At 47.0% G+C, this 22,044-nt stretch overlaps 1 protein-coding gene across 1 annotated transcript in view; it reads left to right on the top strand.

The window, feature by feature from the left end:
• ATP8B4 (ATPase phospholipid transporting 8B4 (putative)) overlaps positions 1–22,044 on the top strand; it is a 3,731,093-nt gene that overhangs the window by 1,576,884 nt on the left and 2,132,165 nt on the right. Inside the window, exon 9 of the mRNA XM_085644229.1 lies at positions 14,606–14,764. Coding sequence (XP_085500355.1) covers positions 14,606–14,764 — 159 coding nt within the window. The remainder of the gene's footprint in view (positions 1–14,605; positions 14,765–22,044) is intronic.

Here is a 22,044-nt window from a genome sequence, read left to right as displayed (position 1 = left end):
TTCTCAGGCTATAGAGCAGCTCTGCTGACCTGGTTCTCTGGCTCCAAAACAGCTCTACTGACCTAGTTCTCTGGCTCTAAAGCAGCTCTGCTGACCTGGTTCTTTCCCTCTAAAGCAGCTCTGCTGACCTGGTTTCTCTGGCTCTACAGCAGCTCTGCTGACCTGGTTCTCTGGCTCTAGAGCAGCTCTGCTGACCTGGTTCTCAGGCTCTAGAGCTGCTCTGCTGACCTGGTTCTCTGGCTCCACAGCAGCTCTGCTGACCTGGTTCTCTGCCTCTTGATGCACAGCCAGTGTGTGTACATCAGCGGGTCTCATCTCCTCGCATCTCCTCCAATCGTTAAATACAGCACTGAGCTGCTGCCTGACAAGAGGGTCAAGATAATGTACACAAAGGCCAAGTACCCTCCAGGCGCCTCTGTTCCCGCGGCCCTGCTTCCCGCGGCCCTGCTTCCGTGTGCACAGCACCAGGGCACAAGCGCGGAGTCACAACAGACGCACATGCGGGGAGGACAAAAGGCACCTGAGTTCATTCTGTGGTGTGTCTGCATCACCTCTAAGTGGCGAGTGTCCCACTGGGGCTCATTGCATCTTTGCCATGCAAGATCTAAGATGACGATGCACTCCCTGTGTGACAAGAGCCCACGTTTCTTCCAAGGCCTGGCTAACTACCCTGAAGACCACTGGGTTCATGTCCGCAAACCAGAACAGGTATTACAAATATACATTGTATCCTTAACTAGGACCATTCAAACATACCTCTGTAGTCCAACCCGCCTCACAGGAAATACTCGTCAGCTCATCATAATGCGCAAATGAATGCATGAATAGATTGCTTTAAAAAGCTAAACACCAGAGAGATAAGGTGCGTTGATGATGCAACAGAATTCCACATTTTGTGAGGGTGGGGGGCTGAAGCAGGAGAGGCTGTCAGCGGCCATTACAAGTGTGTGGACGGCGCTGCAAATGAGAAAAAAATTGTGCTTCGAGTCCTTTAAAGGAAAGAGTGTAAATCCCCCCATAAACGATCAAATCCCGGTGGGCGTGCCTAAAAGGAGACAGGGTGGCAACAATGAATGATTGGCATGCCTTCAGTGCAATCATTGCACTGCCTTTTGGCATAATTCGTAACGCCAAACGACGAGCACGAATGAAAGCTGAAGGCAGGGCTGGGACGAGGCTTCTGGAATCAGTGTCAGTCAGTATCAGTCAGTCAGTCAGTGTCACAGTCAGTCAGTCAGTGTCAGTCAGTCAGTCAGTGTCAGTCAGTGTCAGTCAGTCAGTGTCAGCTAGAGCAGCTCTGCTGACCTGGTTCTCTGGCTCGAAAGCAGCTCTGCTGACCTGGTTCTCTGGCTCTAAAGCAGCTCTGCTGACCTGGTTCTCTCCCTCTAAAGCAGCTCTGCTGACCTGGTTTCTCTGGCTCTACCGCAGCTCTGCTGACCTGGTTCTCTGGCTCTAGAGCAGCTCTGCTGACCTGGTTCTTAGGCTCTAGTGCAGCTCTACTGACCTGGTTCTCTGGCTCTACGACGCCTCTGCTGACCTAGTTCTCTGGCTCTAAAGAAGCTCTGCTGCCCTGGTTCTCTGGCTCTAAAGCAGCTCTGCTGACCTGGTTCTCTGCCTCTAGAGCAGCTCTGCTGACCTGGTTCTCAGGCTCTAGAGCAGCTCTGCTGACCTGGTTCTCTGGCTCTAAAGCAACTCTGTTGACCTAGTTCTCTGGCTCTAAAGCAGCTCTGCTGACCCGGTTCTCTCCCTCTAAAGCAGCTCTGCTGACCTGGTTTCTCTGGTTCTACAGCAGCTCTGCTGACCTGGTTCTCTGGCTCTAGAGCAGCTCTGCTGACCTGGTTCTCAGGCTCTAGAGCAACTCTGCTGACCTGATTCTCTGGCTCTACAGCAGCTCTGCTGACCTGGCTCTCTGCCTCTTGATGCACAGCCAGTGTGTGTACATCAGGGGTCTCATCTCCTCCAATCGTTAAATACAGCACTAAGCTGCTGCCCGACAGAGGGTCACGATAATGTACACAAAGGCTGAGTACCCTCCAGACGCCTCTGTTCCCGCAGCCCTGCTTCCCGGGGCCCTGCTTCCGTGTGCACAGCACCAGGACATAAGCGCGGAGTCACAACAGACGCACATGCGGGGTGCACAAAAGGCACCTGTGTTCATTCTGTGGTGTGTCTGCATCACCTCTAAGTGGCGAGTGTCCCACTGGGGCTCATTGCATCTTTGCCGTGCAAGATCTAAGATGACGATGCACTCCCTGTGAGACGAGAGCCCACGTTTCTTCCAAGGCCTGGCTAACTACCCTGAAGACCACTGGGTGTATGTCCGCAAACCAGAACATGTATTACAAATATACATTGTATCCTTAACTAGGACCATTCAAACATACCTCTATAGTCCAACCCTGCCTCACACCAAATACTCATCAGCTCATCATAATGCGCAAATGAATGCATGAATAGATTGCTTTAAAAAGCTAAACACCAGGGAGATAAGGTGTGTTGATGCAGCAGAATTCCATATTTTGCGAGGGTGGGGGGCTGAAGCAGGAGAGGCTGTCAGCGGCAGTACAAGCGTGTGGATGGCGCTGCAAATGAGAAAAAAATAGTGCTTCCAGTCCTTTAAAGGAAAGAGTGTAAACCCGCCCGTAAACGATCCAATCCCAGTCGGGGTGCCTAAAAGGAGACAGGGTGGCAACAAGGAATGATTGGCATGCCTTCAGTGCAACCATTGCACTGCCTTTTGGCATAATTCGTAACGCCAAACGAAGCGCACGAATGAAAGCTGAAGGCAGGGCTGGGACGAGGCTTCTGGAATCAGTGTCAGTCAGTCAGTCAGTGTCACAGTCAGTCAGTCAGTGTCAGTCAGTCAGTCAGTGTCAGTCAGTCAGTGTCAGCTAGAGCAGCTCTGCTGACCTGGTTCTCTGGCTCGAAAGCAGCTCTGCTGACCTGGTTCTCTGGCTCTAAAGCAGCTCTGCTGACCTGGTTCTCTGGCTCGAAAGCAGCTCTGCTGACCTGGTTCTCTGGCTCTGAAGCAGCTCTGCTGACCTGGTTCTCTCCCTCTAAAGCAGCTCTGCTGACCTGGTTTCTCTGGCTCTACCGCAGCTCTTCTGACCTGGTTCTCTGGCTCTAGAGCAGCTCTGCTGACCTAGTTCTTAGGCTCTAGTGCAGCACTACTGACCTGGTTCTCTGGCTCTACAACGGCTCTGCTGACCTGGTTCTCTGGCTCTAAAGAAGCTCTGCTGCCCTGGTTCTCTGGCTCTAAAGCAGCTCTGCTGACCTGGTTCTCTGCCTCTAGAGCAGCTCTGCTGACCTGGTTCTCAGGCTCTAGAGCAGCTCTGCTGACCTGGTTCTCTGGCTCTAAAGCAGCTCTGCTGACCTGGTTCTCTCCCTCTAAAGCAGCTCTGCTGACCTGGTTTCTTTGGTTCAACAGCAGCTCTGCTGACCTGGTTCTCTGGCTCTAGAGCAGCTCTGCTGACCTGGTTCTCAGGCTCTAGAGCAACTCTGCTGACCTGATTCTCTGGCTCTACAGCAGCTCTGCTGACCTGGCTCTCTGCCTCTTGATGTACAGCCAGTGTGTGTGCATCAGGGGTCTCATATCCTCCAATCGTTAAATACAGCACTAAGCTGCTGCCCGACAGAGGGTCACGATAATGTACACAAAGGCTGAGTACCCTCCAGACGCCTCTGTTCCCGCAGGCCTGCTTCCCGGGGCCCTGCTTCCATGTGCACAGCACCAGGACATAAGCGCGGAGTCACAACAGACGCACATGCGGGGTGCACAAAAGGCACCTGTGTTCATTCTGTGGTGTGTCTGCATCACCTCTAAGTGGCGAGTGTCCCACTGGGGCTCATTGCATCTTTGCCGTGCAAGATCTAAGATGACAATGCACTCCCTGTGAGACGAGAGCCCACGTTTCTTCCAAGGCCTGGCTAACTACCCTGAAGACCACTGGCTGTATGTCCGCAAACCAGAACATGTATTACAAATATACATTGTATCCTTAACTAGGACCATTCAAACATACCTCTATAGTCCAACCCCGCCTCACACGAAATACTCGTCAGCTCATCATAATGCGCAAATGAATGCATGAATAGATTGCTTTAAAAAGCTAAACACCAGGGAGATAAGGTGTGTTGATGATGCAGCAGAATTCCATATTTTGCGAGGGTGGGGGGCTGAAGCAGGAGAGGCTGTCAGCGGCAGTACAAGCGTGTGGATGGCACTGCAAATGAGAAAAAAATAGTGCTTCCAGTCCTTTAAAGGAAAGAGTGTAAACCCACCCGTAAACGATCCAATCCCGGTCGGGGTGCCTAAAAGGAGACAGGGTGGCAACAAGGAATGATTGGCATGCCTTCAGTGCAATCATTGCACTTCTTTTGGCATAATTTGTGACGCCAAACGACGCGCACGAATGAAAGCTGAAGGCAGAGCTGGGACGAGGCTTGTGGAATCATATCTATTCCAAGAAGTCTCGTATGACGAGGGCAGCGCATGCGCTGCTGATGTCAGGCCGAGACCTAAAAACTAGGGTGAGCGGCAAAGAGCGCCAGTAAACACCACGCTGCAGAGTAGGCAAAGTTTTTGCCGAACTCACGCGGTGTGCAGAGTAGATAAAACTCTGTGAACTCCGCCTGCAGAGCGCAGCTTACCACCCTGACCGTATTTTGATCTCAAATACTTGTGGCTTTCGTCAGGACCGATTATACTACCACAATCATCTATTCCATAATGTTGATGTAACTGATGAAGTTATCATACATACATCAAGCACACCTAAACCACTTACTTGGTGTCTGTAAATTGGATCTGAAAAGAGAGGCAACAGACAGCATTGTTCAAAGATCGTGCACAGATGTTGAAAGACCGTGCTCTCAACTCATCTTAAACTATGAGGCTATGTCAAAAAAATGAAGTTTGTACCTGTGGGAATAAACAAATGTAAACATGGGCATGTCTAGGACTCATACGAGCCAAACCCAAGTGGCATGCACTCTGGACACCACACTCAAACACACTTAGTGGTTACATACATATTAAGGCACTTAATCATTATTATTATAGTTCTTTATTCGATTTGAGATAAATCATAAAAGCATTCACAATGTTAAAACAGAATTAAACATATCAAAATTTCTTCCCTATATTAATATCTCCACTAACATTATAGTCCACATCCTAGGTTAAAAGACATTACATACACATTTTAGAATAAAAAAACTATATAAATATGTCTACTGATTATGTTGATCAAGTAACCCCATGTCATCACGGGCAATTTTTACAGTCCTGAACTTTTCACCTTCAAACTCTTGGTATCAGGTGCGGAAGTGTAATGAGTTCATTAGAAGCAGACGAAGACTGCCCCGCCTCACATACTGCCCCCAACGAAGAAGGCATGACTGGAAATCTGTGCGTAATGACCTGAGGTGGTCGCAGACCCCACTATTGATTGATTGATAGGCTTTATTTCGATACATAAAATATCTTGAAAGCAATTCAACAGTTAAGGAAAACAACAAATAAAACACTTTCCCAGAAAAAAAGAAAGTAAAAAACAATAACTTAGTAAATACAATTAATACAGTGATACGGAAAGCCTTTTTGCACGAATCAACCAAGTCCACTTTAAAAATTTAGACACACCACAAACCACCAAAGTGGATGTGTCGGACAATAAAATGCGTAGGGCCACAGTGTGATAGCGAGTTGCCAACTGTCTACAAAGTGGTTTGAGCCAGCGCCTCCTGGGAGAGCAATAGTCAGGGCATTCAAAAAGAATATGTGCCACCGTCTCGACCCGCGTGGAACAGAGGGCACAAAAGGGGAGGGCTGGGGGGACAATTTCCACCGGGATATCAGGTCACCTACAGGTAGAATCCCTACTCTAAATTTAAAATATAAAGCCCTATCAAATGGAATGGAAATCATGTCGAGATAGGGTTCGTAAGCTACCACGTCTTTATTCCTCAAAAAGGCTACAGTTGACTTACATAGGCGTGGATCGACAGTGAGTTTGGACGAAACCCAATCCCAATACAATTTCTTTAAAGTGGCTTTAGGAGGGGCAGATCGAGTAACCCAAGCTTCACCTAAGCCCAACTCCCCCAGAAGATGTTTAACGTCCCTCAACCATTTAATCCTATACCAGCCCCCCATTGACATCACCTCGGACAGTCCCTCCGCATAGGAGGCTAATTCGGGCACCCTCCACAAGCGGGCCCACAGGAGCAGGGGACGAAGTCGAGCTTGGTCCGCAATTGATCTGCAGCCTAGATCCAGCAACACTGGAACTGTGGGTGTGCTCAAAGGGAGAGCCATCAGATCTTTCAAGAATTTGTTCTCCGATTTTGCAAGTACATCGAGATTGCTTGTACCCCACAACTCCGCCCCATACAAGGCAGCACTAACCCCTCTAGCTTTATAAATCTCCACAGCTGGGGCAATAAATTGTTTTGTGGAAGAACGATGTTCCCTAAGCAACACACCGCCCACCCTTTTGTGGTTAAGGAGCATCTTGTGAATGTGCGGAGTCCAACTCATAGAGTCGCTAAGGCGGATTCCCAGGTAGTCAAACTCTGATACCCTCTCCAGGTGAGCAGAGTTCAAGACCGGGAGGCGCCCCAGTTTCCTAGGAGGATTCATGATCAAATATTTGGTCTTGTCAACATTGATCACCAATCCCCTAAGGGAACAGAACTCCTGGAAGCGGTTAAGAAGTTTTTGGAGGCCCTGGGGGGTCTTTGCAATGAGGAGGGTATCATCTGCAAAGAGCAATGTGGGGATCCGAGTGCCCGCCAGGGAGGGTGCATCAGCAGGTTCTTGTAGCAGATACTCAACCACACCATTCACATAGAGAGAGAATAGGGTGGGAGCTAACACACATCCCTGGCGGACACCCCTACTCACTGGAATTCTGTCAGTTTTCTCCCCATTCTTACCCCACCGCACCTGCGCATAATTGCCTGTGTGAAGTTTTATCAGGAGTGATAGGATATAAGAAGGCACCCCCAATCCCTGCAAGACCCTCCACAGTTCCTCCCTAGGTACCAGGTCAAAGGCAGTCTTGAGGTCGATAAAGGCCAGATAAAGACTGCCCTTGACCAGCACCACCACCTTCCAATGCAGGAGCGCCAGTCTGAAGGCTTGCTCGATGGTCCCGGTTCCAGAGCGAAAACCAGCCTGGAAATCTGACAGGATCTTGTTATCATCCACCCATTGGAGGATCCTCCCCAGAATCACCTTCCCTGCCACCTTTTGGGATGAATCGATAAGGCTTATGGGCCTATAGTTAGCGGGGTTGTCCCGACATCCCTTCTTGAATATCGGGACAACCTCCGCCCCTTTCCAGGATTCAGGTACAGATGCTCCCCCCATAATAGCATTCAGTAGAGTGGAAACCAACTTCCTCCATTGCTTGGGATTAGCACGTAACAAGTCACCGGGTATCCCGTCAGGCCCAGCATCTTTTAGGGGGACCAGGGACTTGATTACGACCTCCACTTCTCTGTCAGTAAAGGCATCGGCCTCAGTGTCCCTTGCCTCGACCACCAGAGCAAAGGAGTCATTAAGGACCCCCTCGGCAGGGGTATAAAGGGACAAGAAGTGGCTAAACCAATTCTGAGCTGGGATATTACATGTCAGCAGTGTGCCAACAGGCCTATCCCTGGTTCTTACCAAACTCCAAAATCCCCTAGCATTCCTGTCCAAGCTTGCAGCCAAGAGGTCCGCCCAGAACTTCTCCTCCCCCTCTCTTTTTGCTACCTTTAAGGTCTGGGAGTAATCTTTCCTTGCGAGCCTAATTGCAACCTGGGATTTAGATTTGACAGCCCCTACCAGCGCTTTTTTCTTGACTCTGCATTTTTTTGTAAACCAACCCTGCGTTTTGAGCAGCAACTTCCTGTTGTTAGCACGAGGAGCCATGCTAGGGAGAATAAACAGGTTGCTCAGCGCCCTAGTTAAGTCGCAGAAGGTCAGCGTGACCTCCTCTGGCGATCGGGTCAGCGACTCCAATTTGCACTGTGCTGCAGCCAGGAGTGCCCCTATATCTGCCACTTTCTCCTCGGACATGATAAGCTTAGCCCACTTCAGCCGTCTACCACAATTAGATGGGAAAACTTCGTGGGGGTTTGGAGCTATATAAGATGATAATCCCCCCTTATCAGTTAACCACTGGGGAAAGAGGGCGAGTGAGAGGAGATTATGATCACTATCAGTTGTCGGTATGATCTCCATATCCTTCAGGATGCTCCATAGACTTACGTCAAGAAGAATATAATCTATTCTAGATGTATGATTCGGCCTATTATAAGTATGAGCTCCCACTAAGTCAGACTTTGACCTCCCATTAACAGCCCTAAGGTCAAATTCCATGTTGAGGGAATTAATCTGTACCGCCACTTGGGTCCACCTCTTGATAGGAGGCAGCGCTAGGGCAGGAATCCCCCTCCTGGAGTCCTCCTCACCACTTCCCAATGTATCGTCCAAGCCCAAAGGCTCGAACGTACAATTCAGGTCTCCTGCCACCAAGATGCGAGATTTATTGGGGCGCTGCCTGAGCAGACCTTCTAATAGGGATATTGTGGCCGATTGTATACCACCCTTCGTGCCTCTGGCGTAGATGTTAAAGATGTCCAGGAGGAGGCCACCCCGTGCACCCTTTATAGTAATATTGAGGAGATCGGGAGAGTTGGTGGGGTGCTGAACCACCTGACAATCGAGAGCGACATCAACCCATATGAGGAGACCACCCGAAGGGCGTCCCTTCCCTAAAACAGGGGGGACAGCGGGAACAAAATATGTTGAATATCCTACCTTATGGCAGGGCTCCCTGCACCATGTTTCTTGAAAAATGCAAATAGAGGAACCCTCCACAAGGGCGTTCCAGTCTGGTCGTCCCAGCTTCCTCGAGATACCCGCAACGTTCCAGCTAAAAATCTTAAAGTCTGGATCCGCCACAACCGGCTCCCTGCGGGCCTCGGTGTTTAGTGCCCCCTCCGTCAGATCTATAAAACTTAATCTACTGCCCCCACTTAGTCTTCCTGCGAGCGGGTTAATATCCTGTGGTGGGTTAGTGGCTTCGTCTAACTGAGAGGGAAGAATGGCATTGCTTTCACCCAACTCGTTTAGCACAGGAACATCACCTGGGCTTAAGACCCTGATGGCCACCCTATGGCAAGTGTCGGTTCAATATCCCGACGGCCCCCCATAAGACCCGGGCCAGGCTGCCGGTTGGAATAATTGAGGGATGACAGGATTCTCGGGATAAATAGGGTTATTGCTCCAACCCCCGCCAAAATGTAAACCATTATAATTTGCTGCAGTTCTAGGGTAAAAATAGGTTAAATCTACTACACCAATGCTTGCCCCCCCATTTACATACTTTTTTGATTGCAAATAGTTTGAGCAACCCTATTGTCTTTGAAGTTTACCACCACACAATCTCCTTCTAGGTGCTTACGACCATAACCTACCCACCCTACCCTTCTCACTCCTAGGATCAACCCATCTAGACCCCTAGGAAGAGGTCTATTTGTCTTTAACCAGTGCATGGTTTTATTTTTCAAAGCATGGTGGGATTCATAATGATCATCCTTCAAAGTGGGTACGTTAGTAAGTATGGCGACATACGGGTGGCACTCGGGGGGCAAATTCACCGGTGGAAAAGTTGGAGCCGCTTTGGGTGAAGATTCTTCTGGCTGGGTTTCTCTGGGGAGGTTAGTACAAGTTCTGGTCGAGTGGGCTTGATCGGGACCATTGCCTTTGGCAATCCCATTCGAGGTTCCCTTATATTTAAGAGGTCCCTTCCTACCCGGCAGCTCAGCCCGAATAGGCTTCTTTACCGGGACTTTAAGAGGCTTAGGTACACTCGGTTGTGCTAGGCCTAATTGACTAGTACTGCCTGAGGTATCCGCAACCTGTGCAGCAGGTGCATTAGCCACAGCCAACATATTTACAGTGTTTGCTGTATTAGAGGCGGTAGGTGTGGCCTGTGTGGATGCAGGTAACATCCGGGTGCCACTATCCCCTCCCTGTCCATCCTCCCTGATTTTAGAGTGCAGTTTGATAAGGGTTTTTAGAGAGAAGAACTTATCCAAGGTTGCCTGTTCGAATCTGTCCAACCTCTCTCCCAACCCTTTTACTCTCTCTACAATCGGGGACAATAATGTTATCATCAGATCTTCAAATTGTGTAATTGTTACAGAGTCATTAGGTGGAGCTAAATGACAGTCTGATGTTGGATCTACACATGCTTCCTCAATCATATGACCTGAGTGATCACCCCCCTTTTCCATCCCGGGGTGTTTCGTGCCCAACCCCTCACCCGCTTTAGTTCCTATTCCCCTGGCACCATGCTTCCTTGGTCTCTTATAAATGTTTTGGGAAGCTGCCTTTACGTGGGCTAGCAATCCTTTTCCTTTTAGTGTAAGTTACATTCTTGGATACCGTCAGTGGTAAGACAGGTGGCTGAGGGATATTAACTTGGATAGTAGGAATGATAGGGCGGGTTGTAAGGACGGGGAATTCACTGGAGCATGGGTCAAAACTACTACTATCAACAGGAGGGGGAATAGATATGGCTGCCAAGCTCTCCAACCTATCTATACTGGCCCTCAGAGATGCAACCCGTAAGTGCTCCAGTGGAGGGGGTGTAATTGAGAGGGGATCTGAACTACATACAGGCGAGGTAACAAACGCCAGGGAACCCAATGAGGACTGTTTCGACGGAGGAAGTTCTTGGGAGAGATGCCGCTCTGTCATTACAATCTCCTTCTCTGTGACAGCAGCTACCCGTGTAATGAACTGATCCATAGTGCCTATAATACAGCTGGCTCCACCCTCTCCTCCGGCTCTTCCCTGAACGGGTGGACATTAACACAGGCTACAGTGGTAACCAGATATTAATAATAATAATAGACCCCTATATGTCTAAAGATACAAGTGTTGTTGTCAGGGGGTGGCCCGACCCGGCCCTGGACAGCCCCGGACTCCCACAGACTGCCCGCCCTTTGCCCAGGCTTCGCTCCGAGCTTCGACCCGCGCGCGACCCGCGTTCGCGGATGTGAGCGTGATTAAGTACGTATACGCTGGGGGCGTGGCTTGCAGGGAGAGCGGGCCAGGTGTCAGCTATTGGCCAGGCAGGGACTCCTGGGAGATGGAGTCCCTGCAGTAATGCTCGCAGCCCTGCTGCACTGCCACAGACCTCCCCAGCTGCCGTAGAAACTACAGGTACTCCGCTGATTTTTTCCGTGAAGTGGGACACGCGAAGCGGGTCCGGCGAACAGTGATGACAAATACAGCAATTAGGTCCAGGCACAAAATTCCTTGGGATGAGGGTCCACTTGCCCAGGGTCCGAGTAAAAGCGCACAGAGTCCCACCAGCACCGGGAAAAGAAGGTGTTCTTAAATGCAGCCGGTGCACTGGGGGCGTGGCTTGCAGGGAGAGCGGGCCAGGTATCAGCTATTGGCCAGGCAGGGACTCCTGGGAGATGGAGTCCCTGCAGTAACGCTCGCAGCCCTGCTGCACTGCCACAGACCTCCCCAGCTGCCGTAGAAACTACAGGTACTCCGCTGATTTTTTCCATGAAGCGGGACCCGCGAAGCCGGTCCGGCGAACAGTGATGACAAATACAGCAATTAAGTCCAGGCACAAAATTCCTTGGGATGAGGGCCCACTTGCCCAGGGTCCGAGTAAAAGTGCTCCATAGGTACACGGAGGAGATGCGTGCCTGTTTTCACATACTGGATTGTGAAAGGAAAAATAGAGGAACGCATTAAGCATCAGGGTCCTCTCATGAATTAAAGTCTCCACCTTACTAGTGGCTATGCCATACTTACGACTCCAAGGTCTCCACCTGGACTGCTCGCCTGAAATACTTCAGTTTGTGCCTTCATCTTGTGGCAACTGAGCAGCCGCAGCAGTTTAAATACGCCTCCTTCTCACAGCTGCATCTCATAATTAAAAGCACCTGACTTCTCTTCCATGCCTCAAGACCTTTAGAGAGGAAGTCTAGAGCGTATCTGAAACAAAATGTCTACCGATAGTTGCACCACTTCCTGATTCATTCAACATCTTAATTGTTAGATTGATTCAAGTGTTTGCTGAAATTCCTACGTGGGATAGATAATCTATACTGATATATATTTATAGACAGAAGCACACAGTTTCTGAATAGGTACAAATCACTATATGTTAAAAAATAAGCAATTAAAACAAGTATTAAAAGCAGGTCTTAGAAAGCTGACCATGGATACTAGCACTAGAGAAGGGCTAAAATAATGCATTATCACTGAGTGAACTGTCCCCACGTGATATTGTCATTCTACGCTGATATATGTGTTGAAAGTCTGAAAACCCATCACTGTTCCTTCTCAAACAGGGTCCTTTAACAGGGTTTGGTAGGTGTTCTAATACCACCAAGTTGAAGTCAGTCAATTTATGACACTTTCCAATGTAATGTGTTGACATTTTGATTGTGATAAGAAAACATCTTCAGTTACTTCTATGCTCGCATGTTGTTTTTGCAACCTGTCATCCTGACATATCATTGTTGACACGGACAGGTTATCATGTAGACGACCCAAAGGCGTTACAGTTAGGGAATTGTCTACGTTCCCATGGGCGGTTAGCTTCCAAATCCACACTTTTGTCATTGGACAGACACTGCAGTTCCCAGAAGGTTGGTGTCGAGTTACTCTTGGTAGAGAACCTACGGTGGGGAAGTTCTATGGTTTTCTGCGTAGGGTTCTCGTATGTACTAGTGAGTCCGTAAGACTTGATCCTCTTTTATGGGAGAACAGTGGTTTCTCGAGATTAAGGGAACCGCTGTTGAAGATTCACCAGTTCCTATTCATGATTTTGCAGACCATGTAACATGCAATATGTGTTTACACAGATGAAATGTTCCTCTGTTTCTGTGGAGTATGGGCAAGAAGGGCATCTCTATTTTTGTTACTGGCTCTTTTCATGGTTTTTCGCACTACATTTCCAGGGTTTTTCCTTTACCTGAATTTTGGAGCAATGGATTTAGCTTGGATTTTGAAGTCCTTCAGGCCACTACAATTTCTTTTCATTCTCAGAAACGGCCAAAGGGTAGATTTCCCCTAAAATGGCTGGGGTGGAAGCTGTCGAATTGCAGGAGGCAGTTACGAGCTGTTGGTTTCTCATTTGTGACTGTTTTGAGTTTCCCCTGTACTGCTATGATATGTAGGTTCAGAAAGATTAAATCACTGTTGCTCATGGAGCGGGTGAATCTCAAAAATAGATTTTGGGTATTGAGCCAATTCATGAACTTTATGGCTAGTGTTGCATCACCATAGCAGGTGATAAAAACGTCATCAATTTAACGTTTCCAAGGTTTGATGTTAGACATAAATGGATAGGTCTGTATCAAGAACCATTACAGGCGAAAGAAACACATCACTTGTCAGGACTGTTAGGGCCACGTGGCAGACTTCTCAACTGTGGAAATATATCCAGCGTGCGGCCAGGTTTGCCACTTGTGCTGAAAGCAAAATCTAGAGTTAAGCTCTGCCCACCTGAAAGTGACATGCCCCTTTCCCTCACCTGGGTGCATATATAGACACATAATTTATACAGGTCAATTTTAGCTTGTTTTCCTGCTTTCCACTTGTTGCCACAGTCATGCAGATTAATAGCAAAGTTAATGAGACATATGAGCAATGGTGCTAATATCATTCATTGTGGAAGAATACATTTCTGAGTTTGCAGCAACGCAATAACCAGGTGTCACCTCCCAGCAAGGAGCATTGGCCTTCACAATATCTTACCATCTGTATGTGCTGGGCATTTGTACATACTGGTGGCCTAGTGTAGGAGGTGAAGTTAACCGCTGACGAGGTTAAGATAGGCTGACGATAGTCTGTGCATCCAGCAACTCTCGATATAATGTTTCCAGTATCTTTTCAGGTTTTTATTTCAAATTGTGTTTATTGAATTCTTGAGATTGATACAGGAATGTAGTACACAAGCAACAATTATCAAAGTAGTTGTAAGGTTTTTAATGCACTTGCTAAAGAGATCTGTGTGCAATATGTTGCTCTTAAAGTTGACTAATCATAAAACAACTTAGTGGGTTAATCTACATGCTGAAAGGCACTGTGTTTTACCTCTTGATCATAACGTTGAACCTAGAAAAGGATGGCACAGTCACATAAAGCACTCTGAGAGACAATGTGGAAAAATGGGGGCAGGAGAGAGGGAAGTGGGGGGCCAATATTAATGGAATGAGGAATGTGCATTATAGGTGCTTATATTTCAATGGAGGAAGTTTTGATGAACCAATAGCAAATGTGGGGGGAAAGTGCCAATGCTCAATCTTTTTGATGGGTGAGTATCATAGTGAATTTCATTGCAGCAGTCCCCTAATTACCCAACACATTGGCTACGTAAAAGGCCTGTAGTTCCCCACTCTTCAGAGACCACTCGGAGAGCATGTCCTAGGAAGATCTGAATTGCTCGATTTCTAAATATGGGCCACCTTTTTTACTACCCAATTTGACAGTGGGAAACTAATATTTTGGCGCCTGTGACTATTTCCTGTCCCACCCTGTGAGTGACTTGGATTGTTTCTTTTCATTTTATAGGGGTAGTGGTTTGCGAACCTCCCAACAATAAGCTGAACACGTTCTATGGAACACTATTTTGGAAGGACAACAAATACTCTCTGAATAATGAGAACATTCTGCTCAGAGGCTGCGTTCTAAGAAACACGGATTGGTGCTTCGGAATGGTGATTTTTGCAGGTAACTCATTTTTGTGTCCACTTGAAAGCACATAAAACAGCAAAAACATGATAGCCCGTTTAATTTCAAGTTTAAGGGCTGTTACAAAAAATATTTTTTTAAATGTTTTATATTTTGTGTATTATTTTATATTATTATGACTATTTTGCAAAGCTAAATATATAAAGTGCAGAACATCGATGCAAAACAAACTTATGAAGCCAAAGTGGGAAACACTTGGTTTAGGACGCGCTCAGAAGGAACCGGAGTTGTAGCCATGCATCGGGTCTCACTCTCCCAGGCTCCCCTGCATCGTACCTGCACAGCTGACGCCACTCATCCACCTACGCGGCGGATAAAGCTGAGGGACGATCACCACTGAGCGGGCCGCGGCCGGACAAAGCCCGGACCAAGAGCAGGCCCATCTGATCCCGTTAGAGCCCAGAGGAGACTGGGCTGGGCCACGGTATTGATATTTTGTACTATTTAACACTTTTATTTCCTGGACTTTGGGTTTCATTTGTGTACCTGGATTTTAAGCCAGAAATAGAAGTATACATTAACTCTGAAAAAGTTCCCCAGGGGTAGAAAGTATGAGTAAACGTAAGTCATTAACAGGGCAGGGGGTAGTTGGGACCTTGGACGCCTTCTTATTGAGTGCAGAATCAGCTCTGATACATGAAATTGCCCTAACAGAGAGTAGATTGTCACTTGAGCCCCTAACCGCTCTGCCCTGGACGCAAAATGCCACATTCGCCCCTATAAGCAGTTCCATAGACACAGATAAAACCCCCCAATCAGACACGGGCCATTCTCTAACTATGGCCTATGTGACTGATGTTTTGCCGACTTCACCGGCACTGGTACTGGCTCTGCAAGAATCACGAGCTGCAACTACCAAATCGAATATAGTTACTTGGGAACAAAAAGTTAGGATTAGTCAGGAAAGGCTTTGCACCCCCACCCAAAAAGAGGAGGGGGAAGGGAAACAACAATAACAAGCCAGTATCCCCCCGGAATAAACATCCAGGACCTGTGACTGAAAATGGAGTAAGTGCACCAATTCAGGAGCACCCCTTGACTTCAGCCGATAATTTATCGACTGGGGGGCCCCTGAGAATGGACCATGTGGATTTCTGGGATAAGTTGGAGGACACCATATCAGTCCTTCTAAGCCCGCTGATAACCACGTTATCCTCCATAGAGGAAAGGTTAGTCAATCTGGAAGGGATTGTTAAATGCTTGATAGGTGTGAGGCTGGTCCTACAGGTAGTAGAGGAGGTCCCGTTTTAAATAATCCACAGGGAAACCTTGTAACGGGAGAGTTGCAGTACTTGCAAGCACCTGCCCCCTCGACCTCAGCTAACAACAAGTTGCTACTTGGGTTGTCAGGTGATACTATCTTGGCTCCACAGCAGAATCAACCTGAGCCTCCCGTTAGCAGACAGGGTGGAAGTAGAGTGGAGGATCGTCCGGATCGCACCTTAAAACAGGCAACTCCAGCCGGGGAGAGTCACAAACCTAACTTGGGGCGGCAGATCCTTAATAGATTAGCTCACTTAAACTCGGTGAGGGGTAATCCATCGGAATTTAGACAGTTGCACCTCCCCCCAGACGCTACACCTTACACAGTGGTTTTAACTAGTGTTCCTTCACTCCCTTGCGGTGAACTTGAGCATTGGTCAACCCTGAAAAATAAATTGTTACACTTTTTGAGCACGAAGACAGGTTTAACTCATTTTCTGTTCTCTGAGTTTAAAATGGTGCGTCCAATTCCCTGGGTGGGAAGTTCTACCAAGTCGTTGCCCGGGGATTGCGTAGTGATTAGATTTAGGTCTCAGAGTTTGGTCAAAAATATACTGGATATGATCGGCCATTTCCTGGTTAGTAGCACGGGGATAAGTGCAGTCCCCCTGAGTTCCTTTTATCAACACCTCATGGTAACACAAAATTTCCCAAAGGAAGGTAACATCTTGGGTCCATTACAGCAAAGATATGATATTCCAGTACACAATTTCTTTGACCCCTTTACACCTTGGAAGAGGTTGACTGACTGGCACTCCCTGCTGAAAGGGATGGAGGGTCGGGAGAAGCCAGTGTTCTCAGTCCTTTAGACTTGCCTTCGAATATTGGTGCACCACACAACGGAAGAGTCAGCAGGGGTCTTACCACTAATGTGTATAAAGGAAAATGTAGGGAGGGGAGGTTGCCTTGCGAGTCCGACACCCTTGTTGGAACAACTTGAGCATCCTACTGGGACCGCCTGTGCTGTCTAGTATGGATCCACCCATTGGCTCCACCCAGACTCCTGACAGCCTTCTGCCCTTCTACCACTACCTGTTCCGTTATTTCATGGAACATATCAGGGTTACGTACTAAGTTACAGAACCCAGTCTGGGTTGAATTCATTGGGAATACTGATATTTTATGTCTGCAGGAAACATGGGCAATTGAACCACTCTACATAAATAGTTTTAAGACCTTCCACACCCAGGTAGTGAAGGGTGTGGGGGGAAGACCAAAGGGTGGTATCTGCACCTATATCTCTAATAGGTTGACTATAAACAAAATTAATTTTATCCGGGGGAATGTTACTACCATTTAGTTGAGCTAACATGAAATGCAACCCACCGCATTATACTGACAAATGTCTATAATAATGTTCCCCATGATGGTCTTGGATTAGTGGTAAATAATTTAATGGAGGCCCTGAAGGCCTTATGCATTGGGAATGCTAAAGACAACATGGTAATGCTGGTGGGGGATTTTAACTGTGCTTTGTGTAATTATATTGATAACAGAATGCGTGGCCTGCCCAATGAAGAAGAGAATAGTGCCCATTTTTGCCATACAAGGGTGGGGGATTTGTTTAATGAGCTTATTTTTACATTAGATCTTAGTTATGCTAATGAATTACTGGCTACCCCATCTTGTATGCCACACACCTTCAATGGGAGAGGGCTTGCAACCACTATTGATTTTATATTAGTTTCACACATCACACACTCATGCACACATGGTCCTCTCCTTCAGGGTAGGGGACATTAGTCTAAGTGATCACTTCCCCATTCGTTTATCACTCAGGTTACCTACTCGTAGACTTAAGAAGTCTAACTTGCCAACTCAAGTGGTGGGGAACATTGTATTGAATAAAACAAACGGTTACACCTTCAGGTGGGCAAACATAGACCCTGACCTAGTGACCAAAAAATTGATATCAAATTGTAAGTCCCCAATTAATATATGTTTGAGTGATTCAGCATCTGAAGCCGGTATTGTGCACTCTTTTAATGATATTTCCAAGGAGGTCAAGAACTTGTTGACGGCGCAGTATCGTAATCAATCGAAAACGTCTGGGTGGTTCAACAAGAAATGTACAAGTGCCTATACTAATTTTAAAAAAGAACTGCATAGGCACCCTAGATCGCCAACCAAAATCAAAGAGCGGAATATAGAGGGGCTGTTAAAAAGAGAAAGTACACTTTATAAAATGAAGCTTGGGAGGCCCTTCACTGTGCGGCCCAGCAGAAAGATAGCACCACGTTTTGGAAGGTTTTGCAGTCTCCCTTCCTATCGTCTAGCGATGGCCCCTCTGTTGAAATAGCAATTTCAGAAGAAACGTGGATTTGCCACTTGTCTAAGATATGTAGTGATCAAGGAAACCCGGGGTGGCGATTGGCTGATATTTTTACAAATAATAGTGATCGGATTGATCTGCAAATTACTTTAGAAGAGGTGAATAGGGCATTGGCACTCAGCTTGGGTGGTAAAGCCCCTGGACCCGATGGGGTTCCAGTTGATATGTTCAAATTCAATGTTCCTCTATGGGGGCCTATTCTAACTCAAGTCATTAATGCTAGCATTAAATCAACATTTCCTAAGACCTGGCTGCAATCAACAATTATTCCAATCTTTAAAATTGTGGATCGTCAGGATCCAGGGTGCTATAGACCGATCTCCCTTCTGGACTCCATGGTCAAAGTGGCAGGGCGGGTCATCCTGGAGCGCCTACAAGACTGGGCAGAAGATACCCAGATTTTATCAGACTTACAGTATGGCTTTCGTGTCGGGCTTGGCACAATAGAACAGAGTTTGAATTTGTCCATCCTGGTAGGCAAGTATACTAGAGCAAAAAAAGGGAGCCTTTTCCTGGCTTTTGTGGACCTCCCCGCTGCCTTTGATTCTGTAAGACACAACAGGCTGTGGGAGGTCCTTGAGGCAGTAGGGGTTGATCTCCAAATTATTGCTTTTTTAAGACAGTTGTACAGCAGAGCTTCCGCAAGTGTCCGGTATGGTTTGGGGGAAGAATGTACCCAGGCCTTTCCCATTAGGAGAGGGGTTAGACAAGGTTGTGTGCTGGCCCCTTTTCCTTTTAATCTTTATATCAACGGACTAGGAGAAGCGTTAGTATTGAAGGGCAAAGACTTTCCTCAAGCCGGAGGCCGGAGCATACCCGCACTTCTCTATACAGAGGATGCCGTGCTAAAGGCACGCACCCAAAACGGCCTTCAGAGAGCCTTGGATAGTTTCAGCGATTTTATGAAGGATTTAGGTCTTAACACTAACATCTCCAAGACCTACGTCATGAGATACAGACAAGGGACACAGAGGACACGAGAAATGTTCATAGACGGGAAGAAGCTACTTTCAACCAGAAGTTTTTCCTTCCTAGGTATTTTATTCAATCAAAATGATTCATGGGTTCAAACCATTTCAGCAAAAAAACTGGCATTTACTAGATCAACATCGGCCCTAGTAACTTTTGCCAAAAAACTAGGCAGGAAACCACCCCTAGAACTCCTGCAAATATACAAAGCCAAATGTATTACAATGGCAACCTATGGGGCAGGGTTGTGAGGTTTTGTAAACACCATTCCGCTACAAACGGTTGAAAACACCTTTCTAAGGTATATTATTTTTGTACCCCCCAGTCCATCTTTGTATGTATGCCATGAGGAGCTGGGTCTCCATTATATAGCCAATCTTATAAAAATAGAGCCAATACTCTTGTGGTTAGAGTTTGGTGTAAAGATCAGACCAAGAGATCCTGCAAGACACCCTGAGGTTGGAGGGGACTTAATGATTCCTTGGATTAGATTTGTCCATGACTTCATGTACGATCTGGGTCATCCAGAATATTTTTTAAACCCTACCTCCATGCTGGAGATTCCTAGAAAGACACTAAAAAAAGTGGGCCTCTAATACTGGAATCTATCAGAATGGTGGGGTAAATTTCTACAATTAGTGTGAGGCAACATCAGTTGCTACGTACAACCTTGGGGATGGAGCCTTACCTATCTTTCATACCCGGAACGTTCAACAGATTTCTTTTAACTAGGTTCAGATTGGGTATTGTATATAGATTAGTGTCATTACCGAAAATGAATGATTGGTCCCACGATTTGTTACCGTGTCCCTGTGACAAAATCTCTGAACAATCCACTATGCACCTAGTCTTGTTCTGCAAATTTTATACCAAGCCAAGGAAAGTATGGATTATTCAATTTTTTTTAAATCGGGCTCATGCAGTGTCGCCCAGCCATGTTTTTACTCCAGCTATTGGAAAATGAGCATATAGCGTGGAGATTAGCAATGTTTTTAAAGAAGGTGCTTCAATACAGGAAATGTTGCATAATTGCTAAGTTGTAATTGGAGTATCTCGTACAAGATGAGCTGAGTTTTAACTGTTATACTGCTGTAAAAATTATGAATTGATAATGTTCTTTTTTTTATGTGCTTTTATGTCTGTCTTAAAAAGCAGTCGAATAAAGCTTTCCTTGACTTTGTTTGGTTTACAACTGAACTTCGCAATGAACCTAGAGAGGCGCTGGCGACGGACTCATCACAGAATTGATAAAGAAAAATATAGGACATCTCTCGCTCAGTACCATAAAAACATAAAAATAGTTTGGAAACTCTTTCTTACCCAACAACTAAACCAGGCAGGGAATGCCCCCAAAGCTTTATTCCAGATCCTCAAATCCTTAATGAACCCTAAAGCCTGCGATCTGGAAGAATACCCATCTCAAGTCCTCTGCGATACTATAGCAGAATATTTTGACCAGAAAATGTATCTTATCTACAACAAGATCATTACAGCTGATAACATGCAGTTGGTCGACATGACCTATGACCACCTTCCCTGCCTGAAGGGGAATTCTTTGACGAGCTTTCCCCCCCTGACCTGCGAGGAGGCGGAAACTTTATTACACACTGTGAAATCGGGCTCCCCTCTCGATGTTATACCGGCCAAAGACTCCTCCTGTCTTGCCAAACAACTGTCTGCTCCGATTTGTTCCCTTCTTAACGCATCACAGAAGGAAGTTCATCTACCACCGGAATGGAAGGCAGCACATGTCATCCCACTTCGTAAAAACACCAAGGCCTCCATGAAAGATCTTTCGAATCTACGACCAGTCTCCCTCTTACCCCTCCTGAGCAAAATTCTGGAAAAGCACGTTAATAAACTTCAGACCATGTCGAATCGTCAGGCAGCCTTGATGTGTCGCAGTCAGGGTTTAGACCTAAACACAGTACTGAGACAGCGCTGGTGGCTGTCACGGACAACATCAGGGTAGCACTAGATAGAGGACAATCCACTCTACTGGTGTTGTTGGATCTCTCGGCCGCATTTGACACGGTCGACCACCAGACTTTGCTCAGGAGACTAGAGGAATCCGAGATTAGTGGAGAGGCCTTGCGGTGGCTGACAAGTTTTCTCCCTAATCATTCCCAGACAGTCAACCTGGGACCTTTTTGATCTAAGACCAGGAATTTGACCAAGGGAGTGCCCCAAGGCTCTTGTTTAAGTCCTACCCTACCCTATTTAATATTTATGTCGCTCCCTGGGCCGACCTTCTGAGGACGTATGGATCATATGCTGATGGCACTCAGCTTACCTTCTCTTTTAATAAATCCTCCCTCACTGCTCAGACCACCTTTTCTTCCGGCATGTTAGCAATATCCCAATGGATGCGTAACAACTTCCTGCAACTGAATGCCGGGAAGACTGAGATTATGTTCTTTGTAGAGGCTTCATTGCTGTGTACACCAGAATGTTGTCCAGGGGAGCTGGGTGTTTCTCCTGTCCCAAAGACATCAGTAAAAACTTAGGGGTTCGCATTGAGCTGACCTTGAACATGAAGGAGCATGTTACCCATACGGTCAGCTCCTGCTTTCATGTGCTTAGTCTGCTGATACAAGTCCCAGACTCCACACGGAAAACTCTCATCCAGACGGTAGTTTTGAGTCGACTTGACAATTGCAATGCTCTGCTAGTCTCGGCTAACAAGTCCTCGCTG

Source organism: Triturus cristatus, chromosome 3_1 (genome assembly GCF_964204655.1).
Source record: "Triturus cristatus chromosome 3_1, aTriCri1.1, whole genome shotgun sequence".
Classification (NCBI taxonomy): Eukaryota; Metazoa; Chordata; class Amphibia; order Caudata; family Salamandridae; genus Triturus; species Triturus cristatus.
The sequence above is the reverse complement of the archived record's forward strand: the minus strand, read 5'-3'. Positions and strand labels throughout refer to the sequence as shown.